The sequence below is a fragment of the Cololabis saira genome, chromosome 7 (assembly GCF_033807715.1).
Source record: "Cololabis saira isolate AMF1-May2022 chromosome 7, fColSai1.1, whole genome shotgun sequence".
Lineage (NCBI taxonomy): Eukaryota > Metazoa > Chordata > Actinopteri > Beloniformes > Belonidae > Cololabis > Cololabis saira.
The window spans coordinates 46,662,189-46,684,867 of NC_084593.1; the positions used below are offsets into that span (position 1 = coordinate 46,662,189).

Consider the following 22,679-nt stretch of genomic DNA (forward strand, 5'->3'; position numbering starts at 1 on the left):
AACTTATGGGGAACACGTGAAGAAATATTGTTTTCAAATCCTTCCTGACTTCGGGAGATCTAGAAGAACATGTTTTAGTGTATAAAAGATGCTTTTCAAGTGGGAAAACCTGCAAAATCGGCAGTGTATCAAATACTTGTTCTCCCCACTGTATATATAGTCCATGTTCCAGACCAGATATCAGCACCACTCAAGGTGACCAAACTTACTTATGATTTTTTTAAATATCCATGTCTGTAGATGATATTTTGGGGACCGCAGGCAGGTGGAACCTGAACCAAACCTGGAACTTGCTGATTGGGCCGGAGCTTCGGGAGCTGCGTGCTGGCCTGCGGTCCCCACCCCCGGTCATACCGTTGCTGCTTCCACCTGCCTGCGGTCCCCCTCTGCTCATGCCGTTGCTGCTTCCACCTGCCTGCGGTCTCCCTCCGGTCATCCCGCTGTTGCTTCCACCTGCCTGCGGTCCCCACCCCCGGTCATCCCGTTGCTGCTTCCACCTGCCTGCGGTCCCCACCCCCGGTCATCCCGTTGCTGCTTCCACCTGCCTGCGGTCCCCACCCCCGGTCATCCCGCTGCTGCTTCCACCTGCCTGCGGTCCCCACCCCTGGTCATCCCGTTGCTGCTTCCACCTGCCTGCGGTCCCCACCCCCGGTCATCCCGCTGCTGCTTCCACCTGCCTGCGGTCCCCACCCCCGGTCATCCCGCTGCTGCTTCCACCTGCCTGCTGTCCCCACCCCCGGTCATCCCGCTGCTGCTTCCACATGCCTGCTGTCCCCACCCCTGGTCATCCCGTTGCTGCTTCCACCTGCCTGCTGTGCTGTTGCCGTCCCTGACCCACCAGTCTGGCCCTCGGCAGGAGGGTCCCCCCTTATGATCCAGGTCCTGCTCAAGGTTTCTTCCTCCTAAAGGGGAGTTTTTCCTTGCCACTGTTTGGCTTCAGGTTTTTCTCCCACTAGGGGAGTTTTTACCTGCCATTGTTTATATAATAACTGCTCGGGGGTTTATGTTTATGTTCTGGGTATGGGTCTCTGGAAAGCGTCTAGAGACAACTCTGTTGTATTAGACGCTATATAAATAAAATTGAATTGAATTGAATTGTCCCCACCCCCGGTCATCCCGCTGCTGCTTCCACCTGCCTGCGGTCCCCACCCCCGGTCATCCCGTTGCAGCTTCCACCTGCCTGCGGTCCCCACCCCCGGTCATCCCGTTGCTGCTTCCACCTGGCTGCGGCCCCCACCCCCGGTCAGGCTTTTCTCCCACTAGGGGAGTTTTTACCTGCCATTGTTTATGTAATAATTGCTCGGGGGTTTATGTTCTGGGTCTCTGAAAAGCGTCTAGAGACAACATCTGTTGTTTTATACAAATAAAATTGAATTGAATTGAATCTTGTTCTTCAGGATGTGCTCCATCCAGACACCAACATACCTGAACTTGATCTTGTTCTTCACCAACGTACCTGAACTTGATCTTGTTCTTCAGGATGTGCTCCATCCAGGCCTCCATGAAGGCCGTCATGGTGACACTCAGGGCCTGGACTTGGGCGTCATCAGACAATGGAGCCACACACTCCAGAACCGGACCGATCACAGACTGAGCTGCCCTGGACGCGTACGCGCTGGGGCTGCTGGGTAATCCTGAGGAGAGAGGGTTGTCATTAGTAACTCCTCCAGTTACACTTCATGTGCTTTCAAGCTCTCTGGAATTAAACCTTCAATTACAAAACCTCATCTTGATCCTGATCGTTGTCAAGTGCACAAGAAGCTACAAGAGTTGCTGTTGAAAAACTGAGGGGGTGAGGGGTGAGGGGGGGACTCAAAAAACTGGTAAGGAAGACCAGCTCTGGAACTGGACAGTCTGGAGTCACCCTCTCACCCTCTCACCCTCTCACCCCTCACCCTCTCACCTGTGTGGCGGGGCCTCCAGTTGGCTGAGGGCATGCCCTGCTCAAACACGTCCCTGGACAGGAGTTTGCAGTGCAGGGAGAAGCTGGTCAGCACCAGAGAGGAGAAGGCCTGATGAACACATGAGGGTCAGACACACGGACACTAGCAGATGAACACATCAGAATCAGAATCAGGCCCCCCCCCCCTGTTGTATACAATTGTCAATTGTATTGAAAAGAACAGACAGACTCAGTAATTTTCCATCTGCCTTAAGTCTCTGGTTCATCAATGGCGACTCCGAACAGACGAATTTGTGATCAATTCCCGCCAAGCCGAGCTTCCAACTTCTCCAAGGTCTTATCCATCTTGCCAATGGGCTCAAAGACCGCCGCCAGCCTTCTGTTCAAGAATCGCATCCAGCTTGCGATTTTGCTCCCCCAACGTTAGAGTCTGAGTGTTGGTCGCAGAGCTTATCCCCTCAGCCACGTCGGGCAGCTCTGAGAGGGTCAGAACAGCTGTCGACGACTTACGCGTTTGTCGATATACCAGGAATCCAACAACTCCAATCAGCAGAAATCCTGTTATGATTAATCCAATTACGAAGGCATCTTCAACGTCCTCGACAGACAGGATCGCCAGACACAAAGGCCTCCAATGCTTCCAGGAGTCCATAATGTATCCGAGGTTCACATGAGGTTCAGACACGGCATGAAGGTCAGAGCAGTGGAACGTATCTCTGCTGGATCAAAAATAAAGGAGAAACAAACATTTGGCCATCCATCCATCCATCCATCCATCCATCCATCCATCCATCCACTTCCGCTTATCCGTTCCCGGGTCGCGGGGGCAGCAGCCTCAGCAGAGATGCCCAGACTTCCTTCACCCCAGACACTTCCTCCAGTTCTTCCTCCAGCTCTTCCTCCAGCTCTTCCTCCAGACACTTCCTCCAGCTCTTCCGAGGGGAGTCCGAGGCGTTCCCAGGCCAGCCGAGAGACATAGTCTCTCTAGCGTGTCCTGGGTCTTCCCCGGGGTCTCCTCCCGGTGGGACATGCCTGGAACACCTCCCTAGGGAGGAGGGACATGCCTGGAACACCTCCCTAGGGAGAAGGGACATGCCTGGAACACCTCCGTAGGGAGGAGGGACATGCCTGGAACACCTCCCTAGGGAGGAGGGACATGCCTGGAACACCTCCCTAGGGAGGAGGGACATGCCTGGAACACCTCCCTAGGGAGGAGGGACATGTCTGGAACACCTCCCTAGGGAGGAGGGACATGTCTGGAACACCTCCCTAGGGAGGAGGGACATGCCTGGAACTCCTCCATAGGGAGGAGGGACATGCCTGGAACACCTCCCTAGGGAGGAGGGACATGCCTGGAACACCTCCCTAGGGAGGAGGGACATGCCTGGAACACCTCCCTAGGGAGGCATCCAGGAGGATCTGGTACAGATGCCCAAGCCACCTCAGCTGACTCCTCTCAATGTGAAGGAGCAGCGGCTCGACTCCGAGCTCCTCCCAGGTGACCGAACTCCTCACCCTATCTCTAAGGGAGCGTCCAGCCACCCTGCGGAGGAAACTCATCTCTAAGGGAGCGTCCAGCCACCCTGCGGAGGAAACTCATCTCTAAGGGAGCGTCCAGCCACCCTGCGGAGGAAACTCATCTCTAAGGGAGCGTCCAGCCACCCTGCGGAGGAAACTCATCTCTAAGGGAGCGTCCAGCCACCCTGCGGAGGAAACTCATCTCTAAGGGAGCGTCCAGGCACCCTGCGGAGGAAACTCATCTCTAAGGGAGCGTCCAGCCACCCTGCGGAGGAAACTCATCTCTAAGGGAGCGTCCAGCCACCCTGCGGAGGAAACTCATCTCGGCCACTCATCTCCGCGATCTTGTCCTTTCGGTCACTACCCAAAGTTCATGACCATAGGTGAGGGTGGAATGGGTGAAATGAGGAGGAATCATAGAGATAACTTCTCATTTCAACTAACTGGATCAGCCGTTCACGTCACAGTAATCCCAGCTTTTTGCAAATGAGTCAAAGGCAGACTACGACCGATCAGCCAAGCAAATATTTTTGTTGCCGTGTAGAAGCTCTTGTCTCGTCATGGATGCTAGTTCTGGACCACAGTACTACATTTCCTTGTAACAACTGTTTTCTGGAATGTGTTTTAGATCTTTAATATATATATATATATATATATATATATATATATATATAATTTAATACACTAACAAATGAAATCAAGGTGAGGATAAAAAAATACATTTTTGGAGTTGTCTGGAATTAGAGGAATCACGTCAAACATTCCCATGTGCTTGTTCTTGGCTGCGAGTGAACTGCTGCCATCCTGAAAACTACAGTCAGATTTGAGGGTTAGTGTTGGCGGTACCTGCAGCTGGGATGCAGCTTCCTCCAGAGCGTGCAGCTGCTGCTGCAGCAGACGCCGGCTGTGGTTGCAGACGGTGGACTGATCAGAGCTCCAGCTCCCCACCAGGGTCCTGGTGGTCACGACCACCGGGAGTAAGCACTCAGTCCAAACCTGCAGAGAACAATGTCATCGTACTGCTCACATCTGGGACCATATGGACAAACTGTGGACAAACTTTGCATGGATTTGTGTAGTACGCCACACAAATGTTGTCAGTTGACAATCCCCAACAATCAGTACCGGAGTTGAGGGGAGATGAGGGGAGATGGCATCCCCCCCTGAAATAAAAACGGTCCAAATCATCCCCCCCTGAAATAAAAACGGTCCAAATCATCCCCCCTGAAATAAAAACGGTCCAAATCATCCCCCCCTGAAATAAAAACGGTCCAAATCATCCCCCCCTGAAATAAAAACGGTCCAAATCATCCCCCCCTGAAATAAAAACGGTCCAAATCATCCCCCCCTGAAATAAAAACGGTCCAAATCATCCCCCCGATATAAAAATTAGTTTAACCCGGAGCCTCCAGACGTGAGTGGTTCAGCGTTGTGATGTGAGAAACGTGTCCCGGGTTACGGCTGCTCCGGGCCAGCAGGTCAGCCCTGAGCTCTGCACCTACCCGGAGGTCTCCCTGGGTGATCAGCAGGAACTTCTGCAGGCTCCATGACGACAGGAACTGCAGGGCCTTGGAGCCCAGCCAGCAGGAGGACGTCTGCATGGAGGCCAGCAGCAGAGACACGGTCCGCCGCTGCAGAGCACAGCTGGACACACCTGGAGACAGGTAGAGATCAGCAGCTGCTCCACCTGGAGACAGGTGGAGATCAGCAGCTGCTCCACCTGGAGACAGGTGGAGATCAGCAGCTGCTCCACCTGGAGACAGGTGGAGATCAGCAGCTGCTCCACCTGGAGACAGGTGGAGATCAGCAGCTGCTCCACCTGGAGACAGGTGGAGATCAGCAGCTGCTCCACCTGGAGACAGGTAGAGATCAGCAGCTGCTCCACCTGGAGACAGGTAGAGATCAGCAGCTGCTCCACCTGGAGACAGGTAGAGATCAGCAGCTGCTCCACCTGGAGACAGGTAGAGATCAGCAGCTGTTCCACCTGGAGACAGGTGGAGATCAGCAGCTGCTCCACCTGGAGACAGGTAGAGATCAGCAGCTGCTCCACCTGGAAACAGGTGGAGATCAGCAGCTGCTCCACCTGGAGACAGGTGGAGATCAGCAGCTGCTCCACCTGGAGACAGGTAGAGATCAGCAGCTGCTCCACCTGGAGACAGGTAGAGATCAGCAGCTGCTCCACCTGGAGACAGGTAGAGATCAGCAGCTGCTCCACCTGGAGACAGGTGGAGATCAGCAGCTGCTCCACCTGGAAACAGGTAGAGATCAGCAGCTGCTCCACCTGGAGACAGGTAGAGATCAGCAGCTGCTCCACCTGGAGACAGGTAGAGATCAGCAGCTGCTCCACCTGGAGACAGGTAGAGATCAGCAGCTGCTCCACCTGGAGACAGGTAGAGATCAGCAGCTGTTCCACCTGGAGACAGGTAGAGATCAGCAGCTGCTCCACCTGGAGACAGGTAGAGATCAGCAGCTGCTCCACCTGGAGACAGGTAGAGATCAGCAGCTGCTCCACCTGGAGACAGGTAGAGATCAGCAGCTGCTCCACCTGGAGACAGGTAGAGATCAGCAGCTGCTCCACCTGGAGACAGGTAGAGATCAGCAGCTGCTCCACCTGGAGACAGGTAGAGATCAGCAGCTGCTCCACCCCGGCCATCAGACACTGAGCTAGAACAACTGTCTGATGAACAAACCCCATCTGGGAATCAGTCCAGCCACTTCCATGCTTTACTGAATAGTAGCTTTAGAACCTGGAGTTTAAGTGGACTTTTTTTGTATGTATATAATGCGGGGGTCGGCAACCCGCGGCTCTAGAGCCACATGCGGCTCTCTAGTGGCTCCTGGAGCTTTTTCAAAAATGTTTGACCTTTTTTTTCCCTTTCTTTCTCTTTTTTTTCTTCTTTCTTTTTTTCCTCTTTTTTTCCTTTCCTTTTTAAATGCAATATTTCGACTTTTTTCTCGACATTTCAACTTTTTTCTCGACATTTTGACTTTTGCCTTCATTCTAATACAAGACTTTTCATTTTTTGCAGCTCCAGACATATGTGTTTTTTGTGTTTTTGGTACAATATGGCTCTTTCAACATTTTGGGTTGCCGACCCCTGATATAATGGAACACTAAATATTCCCATGGGGTGAAATTAGATCAAAAACTGAAATATAGAATGTTCGGATGTCTTCACCTATTTTATGCTAAGTTCTAAATTAAGAGCTGGTGCTGCCATTTTCCTTTAGAACAGGGGTCTTGTATCAGCCTTAGAATGAAGGCAACACATGCTTAGTTATAACTGGGGGAAGATTTTTTTTTTCATTATGCACTTCGAAAAAAAAAGTCGAAATGTCGAGAAAAAAGTCGAAATGTTAAGGAAATAGTCCAAATTTTGTGAAAAAAGTCGAAATGTTGAAGAAAAAGGCAAAATCTCGAGAAAAAAGTGAAAATGTCAAGAAAAAAGTTGAAATGTTGAGATTAAAAAGGAAAGGAAAAAGGAAGAAAAAAAGAGGAAAAAAAGGAAAAAAACAAGAAAGAAAAAAGGAAAAGAAGAAAAAAGAAAGAAAGAGGAAAAAAAGAAAAAAAGAGAAAAAAGAGAAAAAAAAGAAGAGGAGAAAAAAAAAGAAGAAAAAAAGGAAAAAAGGTCAAACATTTTTTTAAAAGCTCCAGGAGCTTTAGACCCATGTAACTGGCTCCACAGGAGCGTTGTGTGTTTGGTTTTACCCAGCATGGGTGTCTCTGCGTGGCGGCTCAGAGATGACAGCAGCGGCTGGAGCAGACGTAAGAAGTTCTCCATGGTTCGTGACGTGACTCCACCTCCACCTCCCCCTCCACCTCCACCCTGCTCCGATGTGGAGGTCACATGATCACCACCTTCACCTCTCAGACACTTGTCCTTCAGACCTGAACTCAGAGTTCTGCACATCACTGAAAACACACAAATATGAACAGGAGTGAGCGGGATTTGTTTTATAAAAACAAGTAACTGCTCTAAAACAAGTTGAAGGCTTTTATCAGAACGTTGGACATTTTCAAAGAGGCACATTAAGCGTTTTATACTCCATCGCCAATTTGCATTAGCCCTGCAGTTCCTCTACAGACCACTAAGGTCTGGATCCAGACCTGTAGTTTGGAATCCAGAACTTTTATCAAAATGTCGATAAAAAAGTAAAATTGTCAAGATTAATGTTGAAGTACATTTCAAAAAGTTGAAATGTCGAGAAAAAAGTTGAAATGTCGAGAAAAAAAGTCAAAATTTCGAGGAAATAGTCAAAATTTCGTGAAAAAAAGTCGAAATGTTGAGAAAAAAGTTGAAATATCGAGATAAATATTGAAGTACAATCTCGAGAAAAAAGTTGAAATGTTGAGAAAAAAGTGGAAATGTTGAGAAAAAAGTCAAAATGTCGAGAAAAAAGTCGAAATGTCGAGATTAAAAAGGAAAGTAAAAAGGAAGAAAAAAAGAGAAAAAAGGAAAAAAGAAGAAAAAAGAAAAAAAGAAGAAAAAAAGAGAAAAAGGAAAAAAAGAAGAAAAGAAGAAATAAAGGAAAAAATAAATGAAAAAAAGGAAAAAAAGGTCAAACATTTTTGAAAAAGCTCCAGGAGCCACTAGGGCGGCGCTAAAGAGCCGCATGCGGCTCTAGAGCCGCGGGTTGCCGACCCCTGGTCTACACTGATGATACGATACATAGGACAATTTAGGACAAATAAATTGCTACTCAGCTTCTTCCAGTCTCTGCTCTGGCCTCAGGACTCTGGTTCAGTCTTGCATCGTTTAGTTTCTCTACAGAAGTCCAGTTCACAAACTCAAGCGTGTCAGATCTGAAGATGTTACCATCATCTGCAGCTGCTGTGGATGGCCAACTACCATGTTGCAGTCCAACACAACAAGTGGTAATTATCACTACAGCAATGGTATTATGTTGCAAAAGCCTTTTCTTGGACATGTTTAGACCAGACCAGCTCTGGATCACCAGCTCAGACTGCAGAGTTACAGTCTACTGAACGGGTACTGACCGTGGTCCCAGTGAGCGTGAGCAGAGAGGATGAGCACGTGGACACTGAGGTCCTGCAGCATGGTCCTGGACTCCTGTGAGAGCAGACCTACAGCAGAGGAAAAACAGAGCTGTTAGAAGCAGCAGAAGTCTAGTTTTGAACTGCGGAACACTTTAAACACATACAGAAGAGCAGCCATGTTGTTTCAGAAAGCAGTGATCTCTCTGTGGTCGCAGTAGAAGGAACCACAGATCTTCCCAAGAAAGAAGGCTGTATAGATTTAGATCTGTTACACCTCCAGTCTCCAAATTAAAATTTCTCCTCCTCTTTGCCTTGAATTAAAATTAGGAACACGTATGTGACTAAAGTCATTCATTTCTGGAGGTCTGATTTAGAAGTATTATTTCTTGGAAAAGGCATATGTCGACCTGCAATTTATATATATAATCAAATATTTTTTTTAAAAAGTGCATGCCTCAGATCTTTCAATTTAGGAACTTAATAGAGTTCATAATATCAGGATCTTATTGTCTGATTCTTGTCGCTGTGTGAGTTGTGGAGATGTACATAAAACACGGAGAATCCGCTTGTGCGAACATTCAGACGAATGCTTGTCTGTGTGAGAATGAGGACTGTGAGAGAGCGAGCAACCCCTCCCCTTCTCACCATCACCAGACTTGTTTTTAATGTGTGTGTCAGAGTGGAGGATTGGGCGTGGTCTGCGGGGGAGCAGCACACAGGTGTGCCTGGTTCTGCTGATTGTGGCACACCTGTGTCCAATCAACCTCTCCACCCTGCCTGGGTTTATAAACAGCAGCTGTATACCAGAAGAGGGGTCTGCTGAATGGAGGAAGCTTGTTGACAGGCTATGCCCCATTGTGCCTTCTTTTTCAGAATGCTGATTTTGCCCTCTGCCTGTATGTTTTTTTTTACATGGAATAAAAAGCCTTATTTTTTTGGCATTCTACGCTCTGCGAGGGTTTTTTTTTTTACACCTCATCACCCAGGTCCAGTTTTGCCTTGTCCCCTTGTACGTGGGGAGGCCGCTCTGGTCCCTCACAAGGACATATACAAGACTGTCTCAGAAAATTAGAATATTGTGATAAAGTTCTTTATTTTCTGTAATGCAATTTTAAAAAAACAACAAATGTCATACATTCTGGATTCATTACAAATCAACTGAAATATTGCAAGCCTTTTATTATTTTAATATTGCTGATCATGGCTTACAGTTTTCTTAAACTGTAAGCCATGATCAGCAATATTACAATAATAAAAGGCTTGCAATATTTCAGTTGATTTGTAATGAATCCAGAATGTATGACATTTTTGTTTTTGTAATTGCATTACAGAAAATCACAATATTCTAATTTTCTGAGACAGTCCTGTAACATGTTTTATAGAGGAAGAGAAAAGAAAGGACAGAAGATGGAAACAAGGTGCAATGCTATGAATCAAAGGATTACATAATCAATGATGTTGGCGTGGATTGTTGGCTGTTAGAAGCCAATTCTAAGTTAACCGTAGAAGTGAGAAGTGAACATCTGCAGAGATCCATACACTCCTGCCCTGTGACTAGCTGACTGTATCCATGAGTAAACCAGATCACCTGTCTCTGAAGCTCGGCTGATCCTGTGTAGCATCTGGACACCGGTGTGGTCGTCCTGGAGGTTGATGCTGCCTAGAGAACTTCCTGGTGAGGGTACATGCAGTTTTAACCAGAAGGCTTTGCTGCAGAGAGTCCTTAAAAGAGCTTGATACTGGCCCAGCAGGTCGGCCAGGACCAGGGTCCGACCCAGGTCCAGCCACTGAACAGAGAGAGGCCAGCGAGCACAGTCTGGAACAGGTGCTGCCGTGGTCACCAGTCTGTCCTGGTGGTCAGAATAATCGTCCCTCTGAGGACCAGAACTGGAAAACACAAACAGTACGTTCACATGCAGTGATTCAACCGGGTTGCAGATCTTATCACATAATGACTTGTATGATCATACATGCTGTTCTGAGATCAGACTGAATCAGATTGAATAAGCCACTGTAACCAGAGCATGGCTGACTCCGTGACGCTAGGTGGCGCTGTACCCAAGGTAAAAGTGTGGACAACTGGCCGGATCGTGTCCACTTTTATTGTTTCTGTGTTTGGCGCTAATATATCCCGTGCGTAGATTCTTCCACTTATTTTGAGCTGCTCCGGTGTCCTCATGAAGCCCGCGTCAGCCATCTCTTTGGCATCTTTTTATAAAGGTCCGCGTTCCTACTTTTCCGCCCATCCATGAACCTCAAAATGTTTAACTCTTGCATCTGCCGTAGCAGAAAACGCGTCTCCTCGTCGGACCAAAAATGAGTTCTTCCTGTAGACATGTTTTGAAGAATTAAAGAATGGCTAAACACGCGCCGCCTCCTTTTCAACTACTGAGCACGCGTCGTCTCCTTTCACTTCCGGGTGAATCCCCTCCCTCGGGGGAAAACCCCACCCGGGGGAAATTCTCCAGCATGCGCAGACTGCAATATCTATGTCCCCGTATACATGGCGTTAACAACCTGGTTGCGACTGGCTTATCTAGGTGCTGCAAACTGGTTGATGAATCCGGCTTGACCAGGTTGACTTGACCAGGTTGAGGTGTTCACATGCAGTTTAAAAGTCGGAACGATGTCTGCAACCGATCTGCAACCAAGTTGAATCGCTGCATGTGAACGTAAGACAACGGCACACGTGAGACGCACAACAGGGTCACAGTTGGCCAGAACAGTCATATCACAGATACAATTCAGACTGGGAGTTACCGTTGGTGTTCTTAGCCATCCAGGTCCTGGGAATCCAGAAAAGTTTGGATTGAAGACAGCTGGACACGTTCAGTTCAAGATTGAAGTATTCAAAAAAAAAAAGGAAACATTCTCAAGAACCAAAAGAACTTAATTGAAGAATGAATCCAGAGCATTCTCTCCAGGCTTTTTGGGATTCCAGAAGCAGTTACTGCTGCTGCTCAAAGTGAATTTCCCCACTGAGGGATGAATAAAGGACTATCTAATCTAATCTAATCTAAAGCTCTGACAGAGCTCCATGTGTGAACCAGAGCCACCTCAAGACTCTGACTGTTGAATCTGCAACATCACTTATGGCGCTTTTATACTAGAAACTACTCAGCGCGACTCGACTCGCCACGCCTCGTCTCGCCTCCACTAGCCTTGCCCTCGTTTCTTTTTAGACACCTGGATGAGAAGTAGGAGGTTGGAGAAGCTGCTGTGACGTATTTGATTGTGTGATCTAAACGGAGAAGACAACAACAGTAAAGATGTAGAACCTGGAGGAGATGATAGATGTGCTGCTGGATCTGTGGCCTATACCAGTGGAGAAGCGTAAAACCGGGGCGAGGCAAGTCGAGTCGCGCTGAGTAGGTACTAGTGTAAAAGCGCCAATAGACATTGAGGACTGTTCCTGTTTTTAAGAAAGGGGACTGGTAGGGTCTATGTTGAACATCAGATTCAAGAGAAACCAGACCAGCACCAGACCAGGTATACTATACCCCTGCTAGGATACTGAAGAATTCATGGGAGTTTGTCTGTGTACCTGTAGGGGGTGTTCTGGGAGCATGGGGTACCAGAACACCCGTGCTCTAATGTGGACTCTGTTGTGGTGAAGAGAGCTGGACCTAAAGGAACGACTCTCGGTTCACGGGTCAATCTATTTTCCTAGCCTTTCCATTAGTCAGCAACTGCAAGACCAATTAAATCAAGTATTTTGTTCCTGGTGTGTGACATGGATCAACTTTGGAGCAACAAAATATGTATAAATTGTGTATAATGACCTCACCAGTCAAGAACCTGTACCCGTCCTGCCAAATCCAGCTCATCCTGGTCTGCCCGACGCCCCTCTGCATTCTGGTCCGATTTGGCCTGGTCCGGCTGATATCCCTCCACATTCTGCTCCATTTCGGCCTGGTCCAGATGATGCCCCTTCACATTCTGGCAACTATTCACTTTTTCACCATCTCCTTCCAGAACCTGTAAGTGGTTGGTGTTGATGACCGGAAGGGCAGATTGGACTGTTTCAGCCTTCCAGTTGAGCGTACCTGCTGCTGTGACTGGGAGCAGCGGTTCCACTGGTTCTCCTGCTGGTTCTCCTGCTGGTTCTCCTGCTGGTTCTCCTGCTGCTTCTCCTGCTGCTTCTCCTGCTGGCCTGTGAGGCATCAGTGGAACCAGCAGGTCACTGGAGGAAGCCAGCACCTGAAACAGCAGTTCTGCTGAGGACTGCTCCAACTGCCCTGATTGAGGTGGGGTTGAGAGATGATGGGAGGAAGGTGGAGAGGTGCAATTGGTCCAGAAGGGTTCAGAGTCTTCTGAAGTTGTTTTTTTTGGTGGATAGCGTTGGAATGAGTCTAACATTTCCACACTGGTCTGACTGGGACCGTACTGGGATGGGCATGTTTGGCACTGGCAGCTGTTGCTTTTCCTGTACGGGTGATGTTCCTTGATGGTGTCAAATGGACGGTTGGGCGTGGAAGCGGGACATGTGTTACCCTTAGTGTCAAGAGACGAGGACTTCCTGGAGGGCTGGTTATTATTAAACGGAGAGGATGAATTGAGGTAGATATTTTGCATCTGTTCCCGGGTCCGCTTGCTCATCAGAGTTGAGTTATCTCTTGGATCATCGTTGTCAGCTCCGTGGCTGGGCACGGCCTTGCACAACTGGCAGCTCTGTTCAAAAGTCCAGCAGAGGAGCTGATTGATTGCCGTTTGTGCGTGACGCGTGGCCAGAATGCTGATGAGCTCTTTGACTGATACAGCTTGAGGTCTTCCAAAGACTCGTCTGGGCAACCCTGTGGAATCATTGACCTGCTGCAGTAACACCACCCTCCGTTTGGGGGCGCTGTGTTGCACTCGGTGCTCCTCCACCGCCTGGTTATACAACTCTGTACCTGCTAAAACGTCTTCTAGGACTTCCCTTGGGAGGGAATCTGAACCGGTCTGGGCCACAGTAGACAGAACAGCATTCACGTATCGCTCCATCACAACCAGAATCTGCAGACTGAGCAAGTCCAGAGTCCATCTCATGTTCTCCAGCAGGCCTGTGTGATGAGCCATGGCCCCTCTCAGGTAGGGGTCAGAGTGGACTCTGGAGAGGAGACAGAACCAGTGGTTCAGGTTGACCCGGAGCTCCTGGCTCAGGGAGGACACACCCACCCGAAATGGAGAGCAGCTGGATGGATTCTGGAGAGGAGAGAAGGAAGGATCTTTGGAAATAAGCAACACAAGTAGCCAAATAATATCAATAAATCAAATAGGAGCTTCAGATGAACAATGACATTGAACATTTCTAGTCAATCTTTATTTGTCACATAAATGTTATTTGTCTCCAGAACAACTATAGTACACAGAGAAGTTCATGGTCAACTCAAAAAGCTCTCAAAAAGCTCTGCAGGACCAGCTCTGCAGGACCAGCCCTGCAGAGCTGGTCCTGCATGACCAGCCCTGCAGGGTTCATCAACATGTCTGTAAAACCACCTCATGAAAGTGTAAAATGGTTGTTTTTTTAATCAGAGGTTTACAGGTTTTCCTTTGTGAAATTTAAGTTTTTTTAAATATAAAGGTAATGGAAACTTTTATAAGAGGAATTAAAGTGACATCAGAAAGCTTTAAAGGGGACCTATTATGAAAAACACGTTTTTTCTTGCTTATAACATATATAAAGTGGTCTCCCCTCAGCCTGCCAACTCAGAGAAGGAGGAAAGCAACAAAATTCTTATTTATTATAAGTATCTCATAGCTATCATTTTTGTCCATCGCTCCTGTAGTTTCTTGTGCTGGCCCCCCTTTTGTCTCTCTTGTTCATGGTGCAGCATCCTCTGTCGGTGGCGAAGAGCATCAACACCGGAACCTGCAGCGTGGGAGTGAGAGGGGCAGGGTAACGGCCCGGTCAGGCAGGGGAGAGGTTTGTCCCTCAAGACTCCTCTCCCTGGCCCTGCCCCTTCTCAACCTTTCCCCGACCCTGAACCTAACCTGGGGCTTGCTGACTGGAACGGAGCTTCGGGAGCTGCGTGCTGGCCTGCAGTCCCCACCCCCGGTCATCCCGCTGCTGCTTCCACCTGCCTGCGGTCCCCCTCCGGTCATCCCGTTGCTGCTTCCACCTGCCTCCGGTCCCCCTCCGGTCATCCCGCTGCTGCTTCCACCTGCCTGCGGTCCCCCTCCAGTCATCCCGCTGCTGCTTCCACCTGCCTGCGGTCCCCACCCCCGGTCATCCCGTTGCTGCTTCCACCTGCCTGCGGTCCCCCTCCGGTCATCCCGTTGCTGCTTCCACCTGCATGCGGTCCCCACCCCTAGTCATCCCGTTGCTGCTTCCACCTGCCTGCAGTCCCCCTCCGGTCATCCCGCTGCTGCTTCCACCTACCTGCGGTCCCCCTCCGGTCATCCCGCTGCTGCTTCCACCTGCCTGCGGTCCCCCTCCGGTCATCCCGCTGCTGCTTCCACCTGCCTGCTGTGTGCTGCTGATGTCCCCGACCCCCCAGTCTGACCTTCGGCAGGAGGTCCCCCCTTATGATCCAGGTCCTGGTCCAGGTTTCTTTCTCCTAAAGGGGAGTTTTTCTTGCCACTGTTTGGCTTAAGGTTTTTCTCCCACTAGGGGAGTTTTTACCTGCTATTGTTTATGTAATAATTGCTCGGGAGTTTATGTTCTGGATCTCTGGAAAGCGTCTGGAGACAACTTTTGTTGTATTAGACGCTATATAAATAAAATTGAATTGAATTGAATTCTGCAGGGTCTGTTCACCTCGCCCGGAGGATCCTTCCAGTGTCATGTGACTTCTACGAGCCGTTCAGATTGGCAAATTTTCATTACGTAACCAAAATGCAAACCACGCCTCGGTTGGCCTCCGCTGCGTGAAACCACGCCCACAACTAACTCCGCCGGCCAGAGCGTCTGCCATTGTTCCGAAGTGTATAAGTGCATCGTGTGGCTGTTTCCACAGCGAGGGGACAGTAAAAAATAGTTTTAGCATCAACACTTACCCTCATAAAAAGAATCAGTACCAACAGCACGGACCCGGCAACTGCACACGAGTCAGCGGTAAGTGACGTTCATTTTTTATGTTATTTATATTTGTGTACAAGTATGACCTTTGCATGGGCTAAGTATTTAGCTTAGCTCTATTAGTAATACATTTTTTTCCTGTATTTAGCTTAGCGCCGGAGCACCGGAGCCACTCACCGGACTGGACCGGTGAGTGGCTCCGGTGGCTCCGGTGTTCCCTAACGGAGCCACTGATTGTAACGTAGCCCTGTTAACGCCTGCACCAGAGGTAATATCCATTTTGCTACAATAATGTATCCGTTCTAACTGAAAACTGCTTTGACTGACGTGGTTTTGGTTTCCTAATGAAAGTTTACACTCCTGACCTTCTTAAGTAAGACCTATGCCTGATTTAACTCCAGAATAATACTTAAATCAGTTCACAAATTTACAAGAAAGAAACTCAGAAATGACATAATTAAAATAGGAACATTTTCAAGAAATTTCTTGAAAATCATTTCTCATAGCTTGTTGACAGAGATAAGGCCGTTGGTTGGTGCAGACCTGCTGGTGTCCACAGTTCGGTTCCTTCACCTGCAGCTCCAGCAGCTGCTTCACTCTGGACAGGTAAGCTGCAGCCAGGCGGACCCGCCGGGTGTACTCGTGGATGAAGAGCAGCACAGACCGCTGCTCCAGAAGCTTCACCAGAGCTCTGTACTGCTGCTGAAGGGAGGAGGAGGAGTGCAGGAGGAGGACATCCCCTTCATCCTGAAGACCCTTCACACACACCTGGAGGAAGAGGAGGAGGAAACAGAGAAACATACAGTCATAGTTGATACTTTTATTTTCATCCTCACTTTACTTTGATCCTCAAATGTTCACAATGCATGTACATTTTCTTGATAAATACTCCAAATAAAACTATATGTTCAACAAAGCTGTGACCCTATTTCCCTGGATCCAGACCCGCAGTTCCTCTACTGACCACTAGGGGTCTGTAACAAACAGTGAGTTAATCTCCTTTTATCTGCATGTTAAAATATTCAACTTTAGAGTGGAAATAAACACATTTACAGTCATAATTACATTTCACATCCATTGCAGATAGGGGGGGCCTTTAGGGCTTTTATGGCACTTTTCCAATAGCACTCTACTCATCTCAGCTCGGCTCGACTGAACTCGGCCTGGTTTCTTTTCCACTACAATTCAGCTCCTGGAGCAGAAGTAGGAGGTTGGAGAAGCTGCTGAGACATATTTGATTGTGTGATCTAAACGAAGAAGACAACAACACTAAAGATGTAGAACCTGGAGGAGATGATAGATGTGATGCTGGGTCTGTGGTTTGTGTTTGATAATAATAATAATTTCAATTTATATAGCGCTTTTCACCTGAAGCGACAGATCTCAGGGCGCTTTACAAAAAAGACTAAAAACAAGACTAAGAAACTAAGATAAAACCTAGCTACTAAGTAAGATAAAAAGTAGTTGGCAGCAAAAATATAACAAATACATTTAAAAAATATGTGAATAAAAGGGGTCAAGGGAAGAGTTCAGGGGAAAGCTTGCTTGTAAAAAAGTGTTTTAAGGCCCGTTTTAAAGGACTCCACAGAAGGTGCATTCCTGACGTAGTCAGGTAGAGAGTTCCATAGGCGTGGGGCGGAGGCAGAGAAGGAACGGTGTCCCATCGTCACGAGCCGTGGAGAGGGGACATGAAGGAGAGTGGCGTGGCTGGAGCGAAGGGTGCGTGCCTGTTTATGAATAGTGATTAGATCACTTAGGTAGCTGGGGCTTTTCTGATGGACGACTTTGAAGGTCAGGAGGACCTTGAACTGGATCCTGTAGTGGACCGGGAGCCAGTGGAGTTCGGCCCGAACAGGGGTTATGTGTGCTGACTTTTTGGTACCGGTGAGTGTTTGATATCAAGTTAAAAAATGACAGTGAGAGAAACCTCAAGCGCTTTTTAATTTAATTTAGTTTTTCTCTGTGCTGCTGAAAAGTCAGCTGGAGCCGTGAGCAGCTATGAAGAGACAGAGCTCCTGGTAGATCTGGTCGTTCCTTATCTCCGTCTAGATCCCTTTTTAATTCTCTCCTCAGCACCAGGTTTATGAACATCTGACCCTCAGAGTTGGATCATGAAACAGACTTTTGCTGCCGTTGCTGGTTGAATAAAATGAACAAGAAGCCGTCAGAGTCTCTTTCTCTGATGTCACATCCTGACTCAGACGTCTGACTCCAACCCCCCGACCAATCGGTGGCCTGGAGTGTGATGATGTCAGATACAGCCGACTCAGCCGCTTAGAACCTCGGCAGAATAGTTACAGAAAAAGTATCTACTCGGCTCGAGTAGGTAGCCTACTAGTGGAAAAGAACCATTAAAGCGGTTCCAGTGCTGGTTCGGTACGAGTGCTAGACTTGTCACCAGTTATTTACCTTTTGACCGCCAGCTGCAAGGAAAGCACCAACCTGGTGCCAAAAAAACCTTGCTGGGCCAGATCATAGACACATACATGTATGGCCTCACCACTGGGGAATTGGTTTCAGGTTGGATTATATTTTGTTTTTCAATTTTTACAACACATTGCTATTATTTATTTATTTTGAACTCAGTTTATGGGTACAAGCATTTTTGTCTCTACTGGACTTTAAAGAGGGATTGGGAAGAAATTAAAAGTGGCTAAAATTGATTTGAGATTGACATTATACATGGATTTGTCACAACTGAGATTTTATTGGATCGTGTGGATCATGTGTGATGATTTTGTATGAGTATTTTTTATCTATTTTGTTAATTTCTCTTGACTTGACATGGTGAAATATCTGCCTGCTAGTTGTGTATATTCATCAGGAATACGCGCTTGCGTGCGTGCGTGCGTGCGTGCGTGCGTGCGTGCGTGCGTGCGTGCGTGCGGTATATGACTTAGATTTTGTGTTTTTATCAGATGATGTGGATATCTGTGAATAGGGGTCTGAACTTAAAATGTTAGCTAGGCTTAAATGTAAAGCTGTGAACTGATATCAGCTAACATGGTGTGGAGACTGTGGAGATCTTATTTTATTTATGCTGAGTCTGTGGAAACAAAACCAACAGTGCAAACAGACCAATAGACAAATGCAGTTTAACATACTTTACAATGTCCACCAATGTTATTCATCATTGTTTTCTGATGTTGCCCCCACGACTTCCAGGGGCATTGCTCCATTTTGACCGTATTTGTGAGCACAAATCAACGCAGGATGTGGATAAGCCTCCTATGCATCCATTCCTTTCAAACACTGAGCATAAACAGTCAGTACGTGCACATGCAGCGATTCAACATGGTTGCAGATCTGATCAGATAATGACATGCAGAAGATTGGATCAACTTGTCTGATCACACATGCTGTTCTGAGATCAGACTGAATCAGATTGAATAAGCCACTGTAACCAGAGCATGGCTGACTCCGTGACGCTAGGTGGCGCTGTACCCGAGGTAACCATGGTAACCATTTCAACAAAGAGCCACTTCCGGTTGACCTCCGCTTAACAACGAGGAAAGGAAAAAGTGCATTCTAAGGGCCAATCCCAATTCTCCTTCACTCGCCCTTCCTTTCTCCACTCGCACTTCTTTTCTTCCCTAACCCCTAAAAAAGAAGGGGGAGATTTTAGGGCACTTGAGATCTAGGGCACTTGGCCCAGGTGCCTGTCCCATTTCTCCTACTCCCCCTCGTTTTCATCCCTAACCTGATCAGGAAGCAGAGAGCCAAAAGCTGTTTTAATTTCAGCTGTAGCGCTGTTAAAATGGCACTTTATTAAGTTTTAATATTTTTCCAGGTATAAAGGTAACCTTAAGATCCGCAACCGGGGCTCAGTTTATCCAAATAACGCCTGTTAAGAAATTTGACCCGATGTTTTCGGAGATGAGAAGAGCCGCCGCCCCCGGGGAGCAGCCTCAGCTCACAGCCCGAGAAGAGACGTGTCCGCCGGGTCAAGCTGCTGCGTCAGCCCCGGGAGAGAAACTCTCTCTGGGACGCTGCTCTGTTGAGAATCACGCCGGCTGAAATAAATCATTTAGGAAGATGTTGGTTTAATAGATGAAATCTAACAGTTGTAGCTAGGCCTGTTAAGAAATTTGCTCCGAAATTTAGAGATTTCTGTCTGCCGGCTCCGGAGTTTATGCCGCGTTCCATTTACCTCGGAAATCGGAAGTGGGAACTGGGAATGGCAGCCATCTTGGAATGGTAACTCGGGGGTGGTGAAGACTCTCCCACTTTCCCAGTGGGAAACCCCACTTTGAGGGGCGTTCCAGTTGAAAATTCCGACTGGGGACTGGGAAATCCCCACTTCCGAGGATAAATGGAACGCGGCATTAGGTCAGCGTTAAGTAGACGCAGCCTACGGCGTAGGGTACGGCGTATTTTGTTTTTTTTTATGCCACAGTTTGCAGATTGATTGTTGATGCGTGGGCTAACGTGTCTGCTGGGATTATTTTGCGAGCTTTTGCAAAAGCGTGCATTTCCGACGCACCGCACGGCACGGAACGTGACTCTGACAGCGAGGAATTCGGACTGGCACAGCTGATTTAGCGGAGCTCTTTAATGCAGAAACAGAGGATGAGACTTAATGGGTTTGATTAATGTAAAAACTGAAATAAAGTAGCCTACAATCAAACAAAGTTTTGCTCCCGCTGTATTTTTAAATACGCACACTCCTGTGTGTGTGTGTGTTCTTGTGTGTGTGCCGTTTCGGTCGGTGCGCCGTGTGTGTTTTAAATACAGAAATATGACACATAAGACTGAGGCTATGCCTTTTCACAAGGCGCCCGTATGGTCGCGAAAATACAGTATTTATATATGAAATGTCAGAATAGGAAATATTTTGACGACACCCCTGAAGCAGTCACACGACACCCCAGGGTGCTACTACTGAGCAGCGTTGCGTCGTCTCCTTTCACTTCCGGGTGAATCCCCTCCCCCGGGGGAAAACCCCACCCGGGGGAAAATCTCGAGCATGCGCAGACTGTAATATCCATGTCTCCGTACACATGGCATTAACAAGGCGGTTGCGACTGGCTTATCTAGGTGCTGCAAGCGGGTTGATGAATCCAGTCTGATCAGATTACTTGACTGATTTAAGGTGTTCACATGCAGTTTAAAAGTCAGTACGATGTGTGCAAATGATCTCCAACCAGTTTGAATCGCTGCATGTGCACGTACTGAGTGAAGGCTTGTCCACTTCTATTTATACAGGACTGTCTCAAAAAATTAGAATATTGTGATAAAGTCCTTTATTTTCTGTAATGCAAAAATGTCATACATTCTGGATTCATTACAATCAACTGAAATATTGCAAGCCTTTTATTATTTTAATATTGCTGATCATGGCTTACAGCTTAAGAAAACTCAAATATCCTATCTCAAAAAATTTGAATATTCTGGGAATCTTAATCTTAAACTGTAAGCCATGATCAGCAATATTAAAATAATAAAAGGCTTGGAATATTTCAGTTGATTTGTAATGAATCCAGAATGTATGACATTTTTTTTTTTTTTTTTTTAAATTGCACTACAGAAAATAAAGAACTTTATCAAATTTTCTGAGACACTCCTGTACACTGTTATTAGCAGCATTTCAAATATTCATTTTTTTGCAGGTTTTCTACAAGATGAGACCAGTAAGATAGCTGGACTACAAGCATTCAGAAACTCTCACCTTAGGCCCTCCCGCCTGTGTTCCTCCCACCAGCTGCCACTGGACCGTCATGGTCAGGAGAAAGTGCTGCAGACGCTGCAGACGGCTGGAAGACCGGGACACCAGGTTGTGAGCGGCTACAAAGTTCTCCTCTTCCTCACTCTGGTTCTGCTCGTGGAGCAGCCACCTCAGACCAGGATTCAAGGTGCTGCGCAGGAGAAGCTCCGCTCGCTGCCAACAACGGCAGATGGAGCTCTGGGACCGGTTACCTGGACATGTGCAAATCCAACATCCATGTTCATGTACATAAGCAGAAGGAAGCATGCTAGAAGAAGAATGTAGAGAGGAAGTTTGGATTCACAGTGAGGATCCAAAGTCAAGATACAAACATCTTCTCTGTAATCCATAATCAGCAATATTAAAATAATAAAAACCTTGCAATATTTCAGTTGATTTGTAATGAATCCAGAATGTATGACATTTTTTTTTTTTTTTTTTTTTTAAATTGCATTACAGAAAATAAAGAACTTTATCACAATATTCTAATTTTCTGAGACAGTCCTGCACAATAGTTCTCAATCCAGACTGCATGTGTATAACTTTAGGACAACTGCACACTTAGAACAACATATTGTATGTTTGGGTGTGCAACAGTCAGGGTTCATACCACTTATGCTCAGGTCATCTGTCACTGTGCAGGAACTGCATTTCCTCTGTAGGAAAAGAAAAAAAAGGTAATTATGCAAGTGAATGACAGTTTGGCTCTTGCACATGACGTTCACAGTCTCCTGGCCCTTACCAGCTTATGCCACATCACAAAATGAACCAAGCTAAAACAGAGGAGTTCATGGTCCACTCAATGACTGAAGGTGTCCAGGTCCCAGACCATCAGCGGGCCACCACTGTGCCCGACACTGGGTCTGAGGCGTTTCTGCTTCAAATAATGGTTCTGGACATTTAGACCAAACACGTCCAGTTTGGTCTCACCTGTTTACAGGACAATGTTGTCTGCTGGTTTGTTTAGATGCAGCTTTGTGGACCTCAGTTGTGCTTACGTGTTCTTTTTAGGCAAGGCAAGTTTATTGTAGCACATTTCAGCAGCAAGGTAATTCAAAGTACTTTACAAAATCAAAACATGAGAAATTTTTTTGCTTCTAAATTCCGATTTCCGGGTGGTGTTTTCGATCAGGATTTGTGGTTTAAACCATATGTTAATCAGGTTTGTAAAATAGCATTTTTCCATCTCTGTAATATTGCAAAAATTAGGAAAATCCTCTCGCAGACTGATGCAGAAAAACTAGTTCATGCGTTTGTATCTTCTAGACTAGATTACTGTAATGTGTTGTTAGCAGGATGTCGAAGTAATTTGCTGAATCGGCTCCAGCCGATCCAAAATGCAGCAGCATGAGTACTGACAGGAATCAGCAGGAGAGACCACGTCTCTCCAGTATTAGCGTCGCTCCATTGGCTACCTGTAAAATTCAGAATCCAATTTAACATTTTATTACTTGTATATAAAGCCCAAAACGGCTTAGCTCCGCAGTATTTGCAAGACCTGATAGTGCCTTATGTTCCTGTCAGAGCTCTCCGCTCTCAGGGCCTGATTTACTAA

The 22,679-nt window shown here is 47.2% G+C and overlaps 1 protein-coding gene across 4 annotated transcripts in view; it reads right to left on the reverse strand.

Annotated features, from left to right (window-relative positions):
• ccdc142 (coiled-coil domain containing 142) overlaps nucleotides 1-22,679 on the reverse strand; it is a 46,397-nt gene that overhangs the window by 13,095 nt on the left and 10,623 nt on the right. For 3 of the 4 annotated variants that reach the window (XR_009782905.1, XM_061725971.1, XM_061725973.1), the window contains exons 4-14: nucleotides 21,735-21,780; nucleotides 21,089-21,336; nucleotides 15,964-16,188; nucleotides 12,208-13,604; nucleotides 10,009-10,307; nucleotides 8,421-8,507; nucleotides 7,131-7,334; nucleotides 4,924-5,075; nucleotides 4,268-4,417; nucleotides 1,904-2,012; nucleotides 1,457-1,634 (exon numbers count right to left, since the gene is read on the reverse strand). Coding sequence is in view for 3 of the 4 variants with exons in the window: in XM_061725971.1 (XP_061581955.1) it covers nucleotides 1,457-1,634; nucleotides 1,904-2,012; nucleotides 4,268-4,417; nucleotides 4,924-5,075; nucleotides 7,131-7,334; nucleotides 8,421-8,507; nucleotides 10,009-10,307; nucleotides 12,208-13,604; nucleotides 15,964-16,188; nucleotides 21,089-21,336; nucleotides 21,735-21,780 (3,095 nt within the window). In the remaining variant the exon portion in view is untranslated. The remainder of the gene's footprint in view (nucleotides 1-1,456; nucleotides 1,635-1,903; nucleotides 2,013-4,267; nucleotides 4,418-4,923; nucleotides 5,076-7,130; nucleotides 7,335-8,420; nucleotides 8,508-10,008; nucleotides 10,308-12,207; nucleotides 13,605-15,963; nucleotides 16,189-21,088; nucleotides 21,337-21,734; nucleotides 21,781-22,679) is intronic. The other variant, XM_061725972.1, reaches the window with a different exon arrangement.